General features: G+C 40.3%; 1 protein-coding gene across 2 annotated transcripts in view; it reads right to left on the bottom strand.

Annotated features, from left to right (window-relative positions):
• Window positions 1-4,317: 4,317 nt before the first annotated feature.
• Window positions 4,318-12,836, bottom strand: part of clstn3 (calsyntenin 3) — a 30,958-nt gene continuing 22,439 nt past the window's right edge. For both annotated transcript variants that reach the window (XM_085471660.1, XM_085471661.1), the window contains exons 14-19: window positions 9,645-9,871; window positions 9,353-9,514; window positions 8,734-8,879; window positions 7,813-7,948; window positions 6,490-6,674; window positions 4,318-6,332 (exon numbers count right to left, since the gene is read on the bottom strand). In XM_085471660.1, the coding sequence (XP_085327786.1) occupies window positions 6,183-6,332; window positions 6,490-6,674; window positions 7,813-7,948; window positions 8,734-8,879; window positions 9,353-9,514; window positions 9,645-9,871 (1,006 nt within the window). In that variant the 3' untranslated portion in view covers window positions 4,318-6,182. The remainder of the gene's footprint in view (window positions 6,333-6,489; window positions 6,675-7,812; window positions 7,949-8,733; window positions 8,880-9,352; window positions 9,515-9,644; window positions 9,872-12,836) is intronic.

Raw genomic sequence — 12,836 nt, 5'->3', positions numbered from 1 at the left:
ATAAATCTGTATTTTTACAGAATCAAAAAAGTGCTTTTAACAGCATTTGCGACTACATATAATACTTTTTAAAGAAAATCTTCTAATCAGTTGAGAAATGCTTATTTTGCTAAATGCTAGCACAAATACTCTGGATTTGTGTATGCATTACTGTGAAAATGCACTGGGAGTCGAAACCTGGTATATCTCAGCATGGTGTGCAGTGTGTCCTTAAAAAACAAATAAAAAAAGTATAGTTCAGTAGATGAAGAGTATCTGAAATTAATGTCCTTACAAATTAGGGAAAAAATCCAGCAAAGGGCTGCATTAGGGCTGCATTTTAGCCAGTGGTGTTGGGAATCTTGTCCAAATTTATGGAATTATGAACATAGAAAGGCATAGGGGCCATCTGGAAAACATGAATTGCAATATGTTCATTTTTCAGCACTGATCCCAAACACGTCGCCAATAGTGTAAAAGCATACCTATATAGAAAAACACACAATGTAATGCCTAGTTATATAAATCTTTGAGCTATAGATTGTGTGTCACACTTTAAGTACATGTTAGTTTTACATGATCAGATAATTTTGAATTATAGGACATTTAATGTAAATTTAGTGTTGCTGAACTGATCATTTTGCTTAAAAAAGGATCGGAATGCTTTCTCTTTCATTTTACTGTCATTTATTTAAGTAGAAGCAGCCACAGAGGACAGAAATCTGCTGCCGTACTGTAACAAAGGTTGATATGTAACTGATGCTTGTGCCAAGCTAATAAGGAAAATAATCCTCACATCACGCTGTGGCAGGTTTACCACATGGTACTAACACAAACAGCCAAGTTCAGGTCTTCCACATGTTTCAAAGTGAAAAAATTTTCATTTGGGTTCAGAATAATTATGATAATCCTTGGCTTATCATGCTTATTACAGTTCCTGAATTCTTTTATTTTTTATTTAACACATGTTAAGCTAAAAAGAAGAAGCAATGTGTGAAAAAATAAGCACACCCACTGAGTACATGGTAATTAAGAGGGTAAGTAGCAGCCAGGAGCAGCCAATTATTCAGTTTGATGTCTGCTGATGATCAATTAATCAAACAAAAGGCCCAAAAGGACCTCTATAAAAGTTATGGCAGTGTGCTGGTCTGTGTGCGTTAACACGGTGTCAAGAAGGAAAGATTTTAGCAGTGATCTTAGAGAAGCAGTTGTTGTTGCCCATCGAATGATTATTTACAAGTGGAAAACTCAGAAAATGCTCAGATAAACTGCAAAGTGCCCAAAATCTACACCTCAGACTCTGCAGGCCTCTTTTAGCATGTTGAATGTTAAAGTTCATGACAGTATAGTTAGAAAAAGACAGAACAAGTATGGTTTGTTCAGAAGGGTTGCCAGGAGAACATTTATTTTCTCTAAAAAGAATATGGCAGCATGGCTATTGTTTGCAAAGCCACATCTGAACAAACCACAAAGCTTTTGGAACATTGTGCTTTGGAGAGACAACACCAAAGTGGAGAACAAATACAGCATTATCAGCACAAACACCGCATATCAACTACCAAACACAGCAGTGAAGCGGTGATGATTGGGGCTTGTTTTGCCGGCACAGGACCGGGGCACCTTTAAGTCTTTGAGCTGACCATGAACTCTTTTAGATATAAAAGAGAATCCAATGTGAGGTCATGTTCTTGACAGCTAGAGCTTTTTATAAACTGAGTCACGTAACAGGACAATTGTCCAAAGAACAGCAGGGAATCTACAACACTGTGGCTTAAAAAAGCAAAGAGTCACTGTGTTGCAATGGTCCAGTCAAAGTCCAGAGCTCAACCTGATTGAAATACTGTGCTGAGACCTTAAGAGAGCTGTGCATAAATGAATGCCTACAAGCCTCAACTGTTTAGTTTTTGTTAAATAATGACACGTGGCGGGTTTTTATTCATCTGAGTTTGTTTTTACCTCGTTTTAAGAACTGCTAAGGACTACATTATTTTTTATGTTCTGATATAACGCCTTAGAACTGAAAGAGGGTGTTCTTTCTTTTAACCATAACCAATGTTTTGAAATATCCAAAACGTGCTCAGATTTTTAGAATTTTTGACTATTTTATCATGTATTTGAATTTTTCATGTAAACCTTTAACTAAACTTCCAAAATTGTTATTTCTCTGAGTAGTTCTCTACTCGAGTTACCTTTTTAAAGTATGTCTATTTATTTGTTAGCTGTTGTCTAGAATTGCTGCATGAATGATTTTCTATATTTTTCCAGCACTAAAATCTTTTGTTATTCCACTGATGAAACTTTCTACTGACCTTCCTGTTTCATTTTGATTCTTTTTTGTAATCGGTAAATTATTGCGTGAGCTACTTTTGTTGTTGTTTGTTTGTTTTATGGTTATAGCTTTAGCTTTCTTCTTCAAACATCTGGATACTTCATAAGATATTCTAGTATTGACTGTTTGGTCCTTGTTATGACTTAATGGTTTTTCTGGTGTTGACTGTCAGATTTGTAGTCTTGTCTTTATTATTAGTAATATTAGTTCTAGTTCCCCAGTGTTTCTCTGCCAGGGGCGTAATTTCCAGGGGGGTTAGAATAGAATAGAATTCAACTTTATTGTCATTGCACATGTCACAGGTACAAGGCAACGAAATGCAGTTTGCATCCATCCAGAAGTGCTTTAGCCACGATACAGATATATTACAAATATATATTAGCAATAATATAGATATGTAAGTATATTACAGAAATGGGTCTATTATGGTATGTTATAATGTACATGGTATCGAGGTATGTTATGAATATGCTATAACTATAAGAATGTACAGGCTGTAGTGAGTATAAACTATGTACAGGATATAAATATGAAAAACTATACAGAAATATGAGATATATAGTTATACAGAAATGTGAACTATGCAGGTTATAAACAGCTGTAGAATTAAAAATTATCGTATTGAACAGAATGATTATTTACACAGAGCTATACAGTAGTGCAGTTAAGATAAGTGAGATATGTGGATAATTTCTACAGAGGCTATATAAAGTGCTAGTGGTTGTGAGTGGTGGTTCAGTCCATATTATTGTGTGTTTGAGGGTACAGTTGTGTGTAGGTGGTTGTGGGTGTGTGTAGGTGGTTGTGGGTGTGTGTATGTCCAGTCCATGTGTTTAATGTGAGTCAGATGTCAGGAGGCAGAGTTCAGGAGTCTGACAGCTGTGGGGAAGAAGCTGTTCCGGTACCTGGTGGTCTTAGTCCGGAGGCTCCTGTAGCGCCTCCCAGAGGGCAGGAGGGTGAAGAGTCCATGTGATGGTTGACTGGGGTCTTTGATGATTTTCCCAGCCCTTTTCAGACACCGCTTCCTGTAGATGTCTTTTATGGCAGGAAGTGGTGCTCCGGCGATGAGCTGGGCAGTTTTCACGACCCTCTGCAACGCCTTCCGGTCCGAGGCAGAGCAGTTCCCGTACCAGACTGTTATACAGTTGGTCAGGATGCTCTCGATGGTGCAGTGATAGAAGTTCACTAGGATGTCTGAGGACAGGTGGTTCTTCCTCAGAGTCCTCAAGAAGAAGAGGCGCTGGTGAGCCTTCTTAACCAGCTTGGAGCAGTTGGTCGTCCAGGTGAGATCCTCGGAGATGTGGACTCCCAGGAACTTGAAGCTGCTCACACGCTCCACAGCCGTCCCCTTAATGTGGATGGGTGGATGTGGGTCAGCATTCCTCCTGTAGTCCACGATGAGCTCCTTGGTCTTCTCAGTGTTAAGCAGCAGGTTGTTTGTGTTGTACCACTCAGCCAGACGATCCACCTCCTCACTGTAGGCGGCCTCATCGTTGTCATTGATGAGGCCAATCACCGTGGTGTCATCTGCAAACTTAATGATGGTGTTAGAACCATCGGCAGGTCTGCAGTCATGGGTGAAGAGGGAGTAGAGGAAAGGGCTCATCACACAACCTTGTGGTTATCCAGCCAGACATGTTGGGGGCGGTTGGGTTAGGGGGGTTATGACCCCCCCCCCCCGATAATCAGACCCAACCAAAAAAAAAACCCAATAAAATTATAAATTATCTTGCATAAATAGGCTGTTGATTTTCTTTACTCAATTCGGTTAATACCAGCAAAATAGTTGCATGTTTAATCATATGGGAATTTACCCAGATTTATTTATTTATTTATTTAGACAGAGATCTTGATCCCCCCAATTTTCAGCACGAAGTTATGCTGATGTTCTACAATAGATTTTATAATCATATCATAATCTGTAATATAAGATTCAATCTTCAGGGTTAAATTTCATGTGCAAAGTCATACTTACAATATTGTTATTTCCAAGAAAACCCTCTCATGGAGACGTCATATAGTGTTTTTATTATGAATTTCGCAATGTTTTCCGACAGTTCTCAATAACAATTAGTCAGGATATTCCATGTTGTCATTGTATCAATAATTACAGGTAATGTTTGAATAGTAACATAGTAATAATATAATTTCTTAATCAATGCAATGTTTATTCCTTCTTAACATCACACTCAAAAACAACAGGCTTTTATTTACTGACAGCGTTAGCACTGCACATTGATAGGCTACACAGACGGACAGCAAGAGACACAGAGGGACAGTGAGGGAGAGGTGAAGGGAAAAGGCGGTGGGGTAGGGAAAGGTGAGGAGTAGCACACGGTTGTACATTCATTAAACCGAAAATACCGGATGTGGTGGAAATCAAATTCAAAAAGAAATAATAAAGAAATATTTTGAAATGTGAAAAATAATCGGCAAGAAGTGCGCGAGATGAAATGAGTGAGACGCTTCTTGGTATCACAACAATGTGCCCTCCTTTTTCTGTGATATCGACAAGTTCTTAAATTACAACAATATTACACACAAATTAATAGACACTCATCAAGCCAGGGATTATCATCCTTATCACTACTACTATTATTATTATTATTATTATACTGTTTTTCGATGCTGTTAAGGGTGATTACTCAAATGGGGAAAAGTAAATGATGATCAGCTTTCTCTCCAAATGTGCAGATAAAGAGAAGAGTGGCTGCAATAATAATAGTAATAACAATAATATCATAATAGTCATCATCGTATGTACAGAAAATTCATTACAATCAATACAATCAAAACTGCCCAAGCTGAGCGGACATTCTGGAAACAGCACGGGTAGCGTTATGGAGTGTGTCTGCGTGTTTCTGTTTGTGTGTGCATGTGGCGTCTTGCAGTTACTGTAAGAGCAGTGTGCAGTGAGTCAAACAGTGCAGTCAGAGTCATTTAGAGGCATTGCAGCGGTCACTGTGTGTGTGTGTGTGGGAGGGGGGGCTCAGAGGTCAGGTTACACCAGCTTTATTGTACGAGGTGATGTTTTGTCATTTTGTGTCACGAGCTGAAACTTTACGAAGACTCGATTTTGAAGTAGAAACCACACCGAGCGGCTCTCAGTCTGCCTTCTTGGAGCGCTGCAGAAGTGCCAGCTTGGGTTAAGGATGAAGTGGACGCTAAATAAGTTCCTAATAAAACATAAAGTGTTCTCACAGAAACAAAAGCAAAACACCTGCAAGCTTATCATGAATACGTGACCCCGTGATGTCTGACCCCACTGTCTTTACTCTGTGTTTGGACTTGGCCGAGGAATGCGTCAGGAGAGGATGCAAAGAGCGAGAAAAGAGCTTGTGCAGACTTCTCGGGTTAGTCTAATGAACAGATGTGTCAGGATCGAGGCTTGTGTCTACAGATCTACTCGAGGCCTACATGTTGCAACAAATTGTCCCTGTTTCCATTTTGTAAAGATTTCATTCTGTGTTCAAAGACAAAAGATAGAATACAATCTTATTATTACTTTTTCTTTTTTTTTTTTTTTAAACAAAACAGTCTTATTCAACCAGTATTACACTATACAGACACATGACCATTTTGTGATTTAGCACTGGTGCACCACATACAAATTTGGTGGGGTTTAATCAGGTGGTTAAATTACATTAGCTGTATACATTGTGCCACTGAACATTTAGGTGGAGGCAGCCTGTTGTCGGCTGTAGGTCACATATGGCGTTGGGTGTCAGGAGTATTACGGTGACTGCATTGTGCGTCGTGTTTGTAAGCTTACATTCCTTATACTAGTCGTTCGTTGATATTAAAAGTGTTGGAGTGTGTGACTGGTGAGCTGGGTTGTAGTTTCCATGAGAACGGGTGCAGAGATACATGTGGCTCAGTAGCGACGGGCATTGCCGTCTCTGCCCTCCTTCTTGATGATGATTCGCTGGTCATCGCTCGCGTCGTCAGGCGACTCTGCTACCTCCTCATCCTCCTCCCCCTCGCCCTCCGTGTCGGCAGAGATGCCCATACGAGACTCGTAGGACTGGGGGAAAAAAGAAGTGGATGAAGAAGTGTGATCACATCAATAATTATTGTTTTTTTTGGAGGGAATACTCTGAAAAGTTCACGCGTGTGAAGGCAGACGAGCAAACACTTTTGGCAACATAAGACAAAGAATGAAAATCAAACATCTTTATTACCTCCATTGGGTTTACGATGATGGTGAGCGCAGAGTCGTCCCATTGACTGCTGCCCTCCTTAGCCCCGCCTCTGGCTCCTTCACCACGGCGATGGATTGAGCGGATTCGGAAAACTCCCAGGATCACCATCACAACCAGGAAACCTACGCACACCATTATGATGACGGTGGCTGCTCCTGGGACCACTGGAATAAAATAGAGCAATCAGATTAAAGAATCACACCACAATTTTCCAGTTATCACCCTTTGAAACAACAAAGTCCCACAGCAATTAACTGATCACAACTACCTGGGCACCCAATGCCTCGTGTGGCTGTTGTTCTTCAGAATTATTAAAACATGCGATGGATGGGGTACGTGGGGAGCACTGTAGTTCAATTCTGAGTCATGTGTATGTGTGCTGTCCTCCTGCCTTAAATGCTCACTTCCATATGTACAACCTAATTTTGTTCATAGTCATAAAATTAAGTTTGTTTGCTAAACGTTAAAACTATACAGGTGCCGTACAGTCATTTTAGATTATGGTTCAAACACAGGCTAATTTGATCTCAAGAGGGCTGGAGCAGTAAAACCATTACATAACACCCTACAACGAAACATTCATTTACAAAATAGATGACGAATAGCCCGAGGTGTTTTAAAAAAAAAAAGAAAAAGTCAAAGATGTCTCAATTTTTTTCACGTTCAGTCAGTCTACTGTCATTGTAGAAAGAAATCCTGCTGTGGCAAATCACATAAAAGCCTTTGTGTCAGTAAGACGTCTACAAAAGCCATGATGATTCAGACCTTTGAATGGATAAAACAGCACTTTAACCCACTCTCATGACTTGCTCAATCCTTAACAACTTGGAACAAAATGCTCCTGGTGCAAAATACGTGAAACGGTGCCAAATTTGCACCCAGGCCAGATGTTTGACACCGGATTAGGTTACACATTATATCTGTAACCAAATCCAAAGGCTCTTTCATCATATAGATTAAATCCTGGTGATTACATTCAGAGGTCTGCGTGTTTGGACAGACTTTCAAAAACTACTGCAGTATTTTATCACCAGTGTGATTTAGTGTCTGTGACTTTAATTAAGGTAGGAAGTGTTTTTGCCATTGTTTTTTATTAAATTGTAACATCTTTGTAGATCTTAGTCACCTTTAAAATAAATATTGGAAAAAGTACCCACTGGGCTGTTTTTAAGTCCAATTTATATTTACTTTAGTTTTAATTACTTATATGTTTTGGTATTCAACATTATTTTATCTTTCATGCTGAAAGATTTTAAGACATCTGAAAAAGGTGCTATTAAAAAAAAAACCCAGAAATGTCACCTGAGTTGCGATGTGGATTAGGTAGGGTGTGTCCACTCAACTCTCCAGCATGGTGGGACGGATGGAGGAACTGCTGCTGGGAAGCGAGCAGGTGGGATGGGTGGTACAGACTGTCCAAAGAGTGGAGGAAGTTCACCTACAGAGAATTAAAAACAGAGAAGAAGAAAGAATGACTTCACTGGCTGTGTGGTTAAACTGCGTTGCTCCCTCACAACATCTCCAATTGCAGTTATCATTGGAACATACACTCGGGTGTTGTTAGCTACACCTGATAAACTGCTTGTTAAATAAAATACATATTCAGCCAATCACGTGGCAGCAACTCATTTGGGTACGCAAACATGCTCAAGACGACCTGCTGAAGTTCAAACCGAGCATCAAAATGGGGAAGAAAGATGAAGTGATTTTGAATTTGTCATGGATGTTGGTGCCCAACAGACGAGTATTACAAAAACTGTTGATCTGCTGGAGTTTTCCTACACAACCATAAGTGTCAGTTCTCTGGGAGAAAATGCCTCGTTGATACTAGAAGTCAGTGGAGAATGGTCAGCAGTAACTCCTTATCCACAGTTTTCATTTGATATCAGAGCTACTGGTACACGTCCACCCGGAAGGAAAAAACAGTAATGTTGTCCTTTGCCATCCAGCCATCTGGCACCAAATTGTGAGCACACGTCTCCTAATGCTGCCTTACAGGCAAAATCATGCAAGTCCCTGCTTCTCCACAGCAAATATGGCTGTTGGTGGTGGCTCATTTAAACTGTAAGAATGTAGGTCTAACCTGAATTACAACGGTGTGTGCATGTAATGATACAGACAAGCTTTTTATGTCATTTCAGATGTTACGTGACCATCAGTCTTTGGCATTGTCATCTCTGACAGCTACAAAGACTAATGTGACTGGCTGATGGTTATCTTCACCTCCAGAGTCAGCTCGTTGCTGGTGTATCTGCCATTCATCTCAGAACAGGACAGGCGGAATCGTCTCTCAAAGCGAGCTGAGCCTTTAGCCAGTCGGTAGCGGACAGAGCGAAGGACGTCCTCATACACAGAGATAGATTCAGCACCTGTGGAGGTGCAAAACACAAACAAAGGAAAAAGGACAGCACAGAAATAAAGACAAGAAGTCAATGCAGAGACAAAGGAGAAATAACAGGAGGAGATTAAAAAGGAGTGACTGATTAGTCGCTCTCTCTTATCAGATGGTTAGCTTTTGTTTTAAACTTCATGGCAACCTAATATATTAATTATAATGAGGGTTTTTTATTATAAGGATTGGCACCAATCAAGACTTAGCAATATTTGAATCACAATGCTATGACGTGTTTTCCTTTCCTGTGACATAAACCAAGTTATACCAATAAGAAGGTTAAGTTTGAACTGTGAAATGCTAATATGAGGAACATTAAAACAGAGACATGGGAACAACTAAATTCAAATTATCTAATAAATTATGGTTTTATGGCCCTAAGTCTGCCTAACTTTTCATACCTAATCAAAGCAGGTCTGGTTAAAAACAGAGGTGTATGCACAGCTGTACCTGTGATGGCAATATAAGCAGTAGTATTGATGATTTCTAGTCCTCTCTCTCGCACAACATCCATGTCTACCAGAAGCTCCTCTCTCTCTGGATTTAGCTCCTCCCCCAGTGGTTGGACCTCACAGCCATCCAAAGTGTGAGCGACAGCATCGGACATCAGAGCTAGCAGACAATGTTGGAGGTCAAACTCAAATAATGACACAATTAACGCTTTTCAGACAGAAATGTGTGCAGACTACAGAATCTGCTGTTAAATCTCCTTAAATCAGACTAGAGACGACGGGTGACTCACCTCCACCTTCCATCCCTTGTGCAGCTGTGTTGACAGCATGAGACAGGGAACAGACGATCCGGAGTTCGGGGAAGAGAGGGACACCGCGGGGACCTTCGAACTCAGGAGCTGGACGGGCCAGATGCGGCCCAACCCCAGACAGAGAGATCTGAGGAGCGTCAGGCTGAAGAACCACCAAGTATGCTTCGAGCTGCTTCAGGGACAAGCAGCTCTCCTCGTTGAAACATCTGTCAGGAAGTCAGAAGGGTAAGAGGGAGGTAATGTCGTTGGTGTATGCTAAATAAACTTCCACTGCTTTGGTCCAGACTCAAATATCTCTGCAGGTAGTGGCCTGGTTTACAGAGGATGAATCTTAAGTTTGATGATATCTTCTCACATTTTGTGTCACCATGTGGCAGATATTTTGTATTTCAGTGAGATTTGATTCACACATTCCTGCCCATCATCCTCACAGGTCACTGGTTATGGAGTACTCCCTGGATAACACTGTCAGACTGACAATCAACACTTTTTAAAAAAATATCTAAACAGATGCATCAGATCCAGATATTTTTGTTTTTTTATTCCACAATTTCTTTCAGCGCTACATAACACAATGCCTACATTACCCACAAGGCACCTTGACTGCCAATAGTTCAGGTGGAGAGTCAAGGTTCCTTTACTGACATTAAACCTCCATCAGTTATTAAGTGTGCCTCGTTTTTTTTTAGAAGTCTTCAGGCTGTTGAACATTCAGTGAAGAGGCTGTGATTCAAATTTGTGTGTAACATGACTTTGCTTCTTTTTAGTTAAATTAAATCATGCAGAGATGCAGCTGAGACTTTTCAGTCCACTAACATCAGTAATTACAAAGGTCTCAGTCACAAAGGCTGAGAGGCCGGTTGGCAACCCCTCGAAACCACCATTCGCAGGGGAATGGCACAACAACTTTTACTTGAAGCTGAACATGCTCTGTTCTTGGATTGTGTCACACTGTCAAGTTTCAGTGGTGCTTGTGAGTTTTTACAGACAAGTTGGCATTGTTCACACGATTGGGACTATCTGCTAGTGACCAAAGACCTCAAAAGGAGGTTTTTAGCTCATCACCCTCTTTGAAGTAGAAACAACCATAAACCAGCTGGGAAATACAGACTTTTGCCTATGATCTATGGTTGCCAGAGGGTAAACGACCATCCCTCTAGACCTGTGCGACTGAGGCCTACCTCATGTCAAAATGATGTAGTTTATTCCCTAATGTTGCAGTCACTGTAGGAGAAACAGTGACTGGAGACTGCAGCATGGCCACAACTATTGTGAATGTGTACATCGAACTCTCGCTGGCACTGAAATAGTTTCTTTGAAGATGGGGAACAGATCTGTGACCACGTGCAGTCAGTTGCTGTATTCAAAGAAACTTTGGTGTGTCCAAATTGCAACAAACCAGCAATAAGACAGAGTGAGTCTGCCATGAATTCTCAACTGGATGTGATCTGAAATGTAATCTTTTTGTAATATAATATTCATATCTTGCCAAATCATAACAGTTGCCTCAAGATAAAGGCCTTACAGTAATACACAGAAAACACCAACAATGAGGAAGCACTTGGTGACAGGGGGAAGGACAAACTCTCTTTTAATAGGAAATCTGCAATTGAAATACACAGAAACTCAAAGTAACGCCTTTTATTCAGAGTCCAGCAGGAACCTCAGATTTGAAACAAAAAGTCAGAAATTTCTCCTTATTTTTAGACAAATGTTATTAGAATACAACCAGTTCAATCGAATCCTCTGTTGAAAAGAAAAGTGTCATTAACAAGTTTTGCTCATCTGCTTTTATAAATTAGACTGCAAACCTTCTGACTCAGGTTGCCTCCATGAAGGCAACCTGTACCATTTCCCTCTGACTAAAGGCGACTGCATGTTCACTCTATGGGCAACCAGTTGGTTTCTAGCAAAAACATTCAATGCAGTAAGAAACTACTAACGTTTCCTAGTTGCAACTGAGCCGTGCGACTGAGCCATTCAGTACAGTTTAATGGGGCAGAAGTAAGAAGTCTGAGTTTTGCTGTCATTTTTAAATATGTCACTGTGTCCTGTTTTTTTTTTTCAGGCCATAGTTGTTTCTTTTGACCATACAGTTGTGGACTTCTTACTGATCAGGGGATGTTTTTTTAAAAGTGAAATTCACAAAAAATAGTCGAGGTCCCAAGGGTTTGGGACACTACTGATGCAGACTCTAGTAGCAGGAGTTAAGACAATTTATCAGACATTGTACAGAGTATTCTTTCACTTCACTCATGCAGTAGTTCTCTCACACACCTCTAGAGAAATAAACAACAAGTTCTTTGCGCCCTGCGATAATTGTAGCTAAGAATTAGCTTTATAATTACACAAATTTAACTAAAATAAGTATTTTTTTTTCCTTTGCATAAAGTGTCACTATAACACCAAGATCTTTTTTTTTTTTACTGTTTCAACTTTGCAACATTTCCATGTGCACGGTGTGAACTGATGTCTTGGGTGAACATTGGGCTTGGGCTTTCCTCGACATCAATAAAGAGTGAAGCACCATGGGAATAAAATAAAACAGACTGTGCCACACTTTTTTCCTACTCTTAGATCTACTGTTAGTGATCACCACCTTTCTACAACCCTTGGTGTGCTCTGCTGCTGCACGACTGAATTTGTTCTCTTGTCCTGACATTTTGATCGCCTGGTGTTGAGTCACAATGATTGTGTCAAAAACATCTAAATCTACAGCTATCTCCCTTTGCTATTTCCACCACAGCCGTGTTAACTTCTGTCTGTTTGTGACACTAAAAAAAGAGCAAATGTCAAACTTCAGCGGCTCCGCTCTTACAAATTTAATTTTCCTGCCAGAAAAGAAGAGCAAATCAGATGTATGGCAGACTGATAACACATATTTATTCATCTGCACTAAAATTCGGCATCGTATTTGAAAGGGAATTAAGCTGCACGTAAGTGTGTGTGTGTGTGTGTGTGTCTGTGTGTTATATTTCCGCTATCAGAGGGAGCAGCTGCTTCTATCAGCCTCTCCAGAAGGGCCTGCTGTTCAGCCATCTGGGTAACTCCTGGCCTCAAATCAGTCTAATCTTCACACACGCAATAAAACATGCTCAAGTAAAGAAAAAACATAAACAACTCCAGCACACTAAAGCAGAAACTAAGAGGGAAAAAAAATCTGTGCATGAC

This window comes from Copadichromis virginalis, linkage group LG11, assembly GCF_057382275.1.
Source record: "Copadichromis virginalis isolate Kocher_CV1m ecotype Utaka linkage group LG11, C_Virginalis_male_GT1.1, whole genome shotgun sequence".
NCBI classification, from domain to species: Eukaryota; Metazoa; Chordata; class Actinopteri; order Cichliformes; family Cichlidae; genus Copadichromis; species Copadichromis virginalis.
This window is presented reverse-complemented; position numbering and strand designations above follow the sequence as displayed.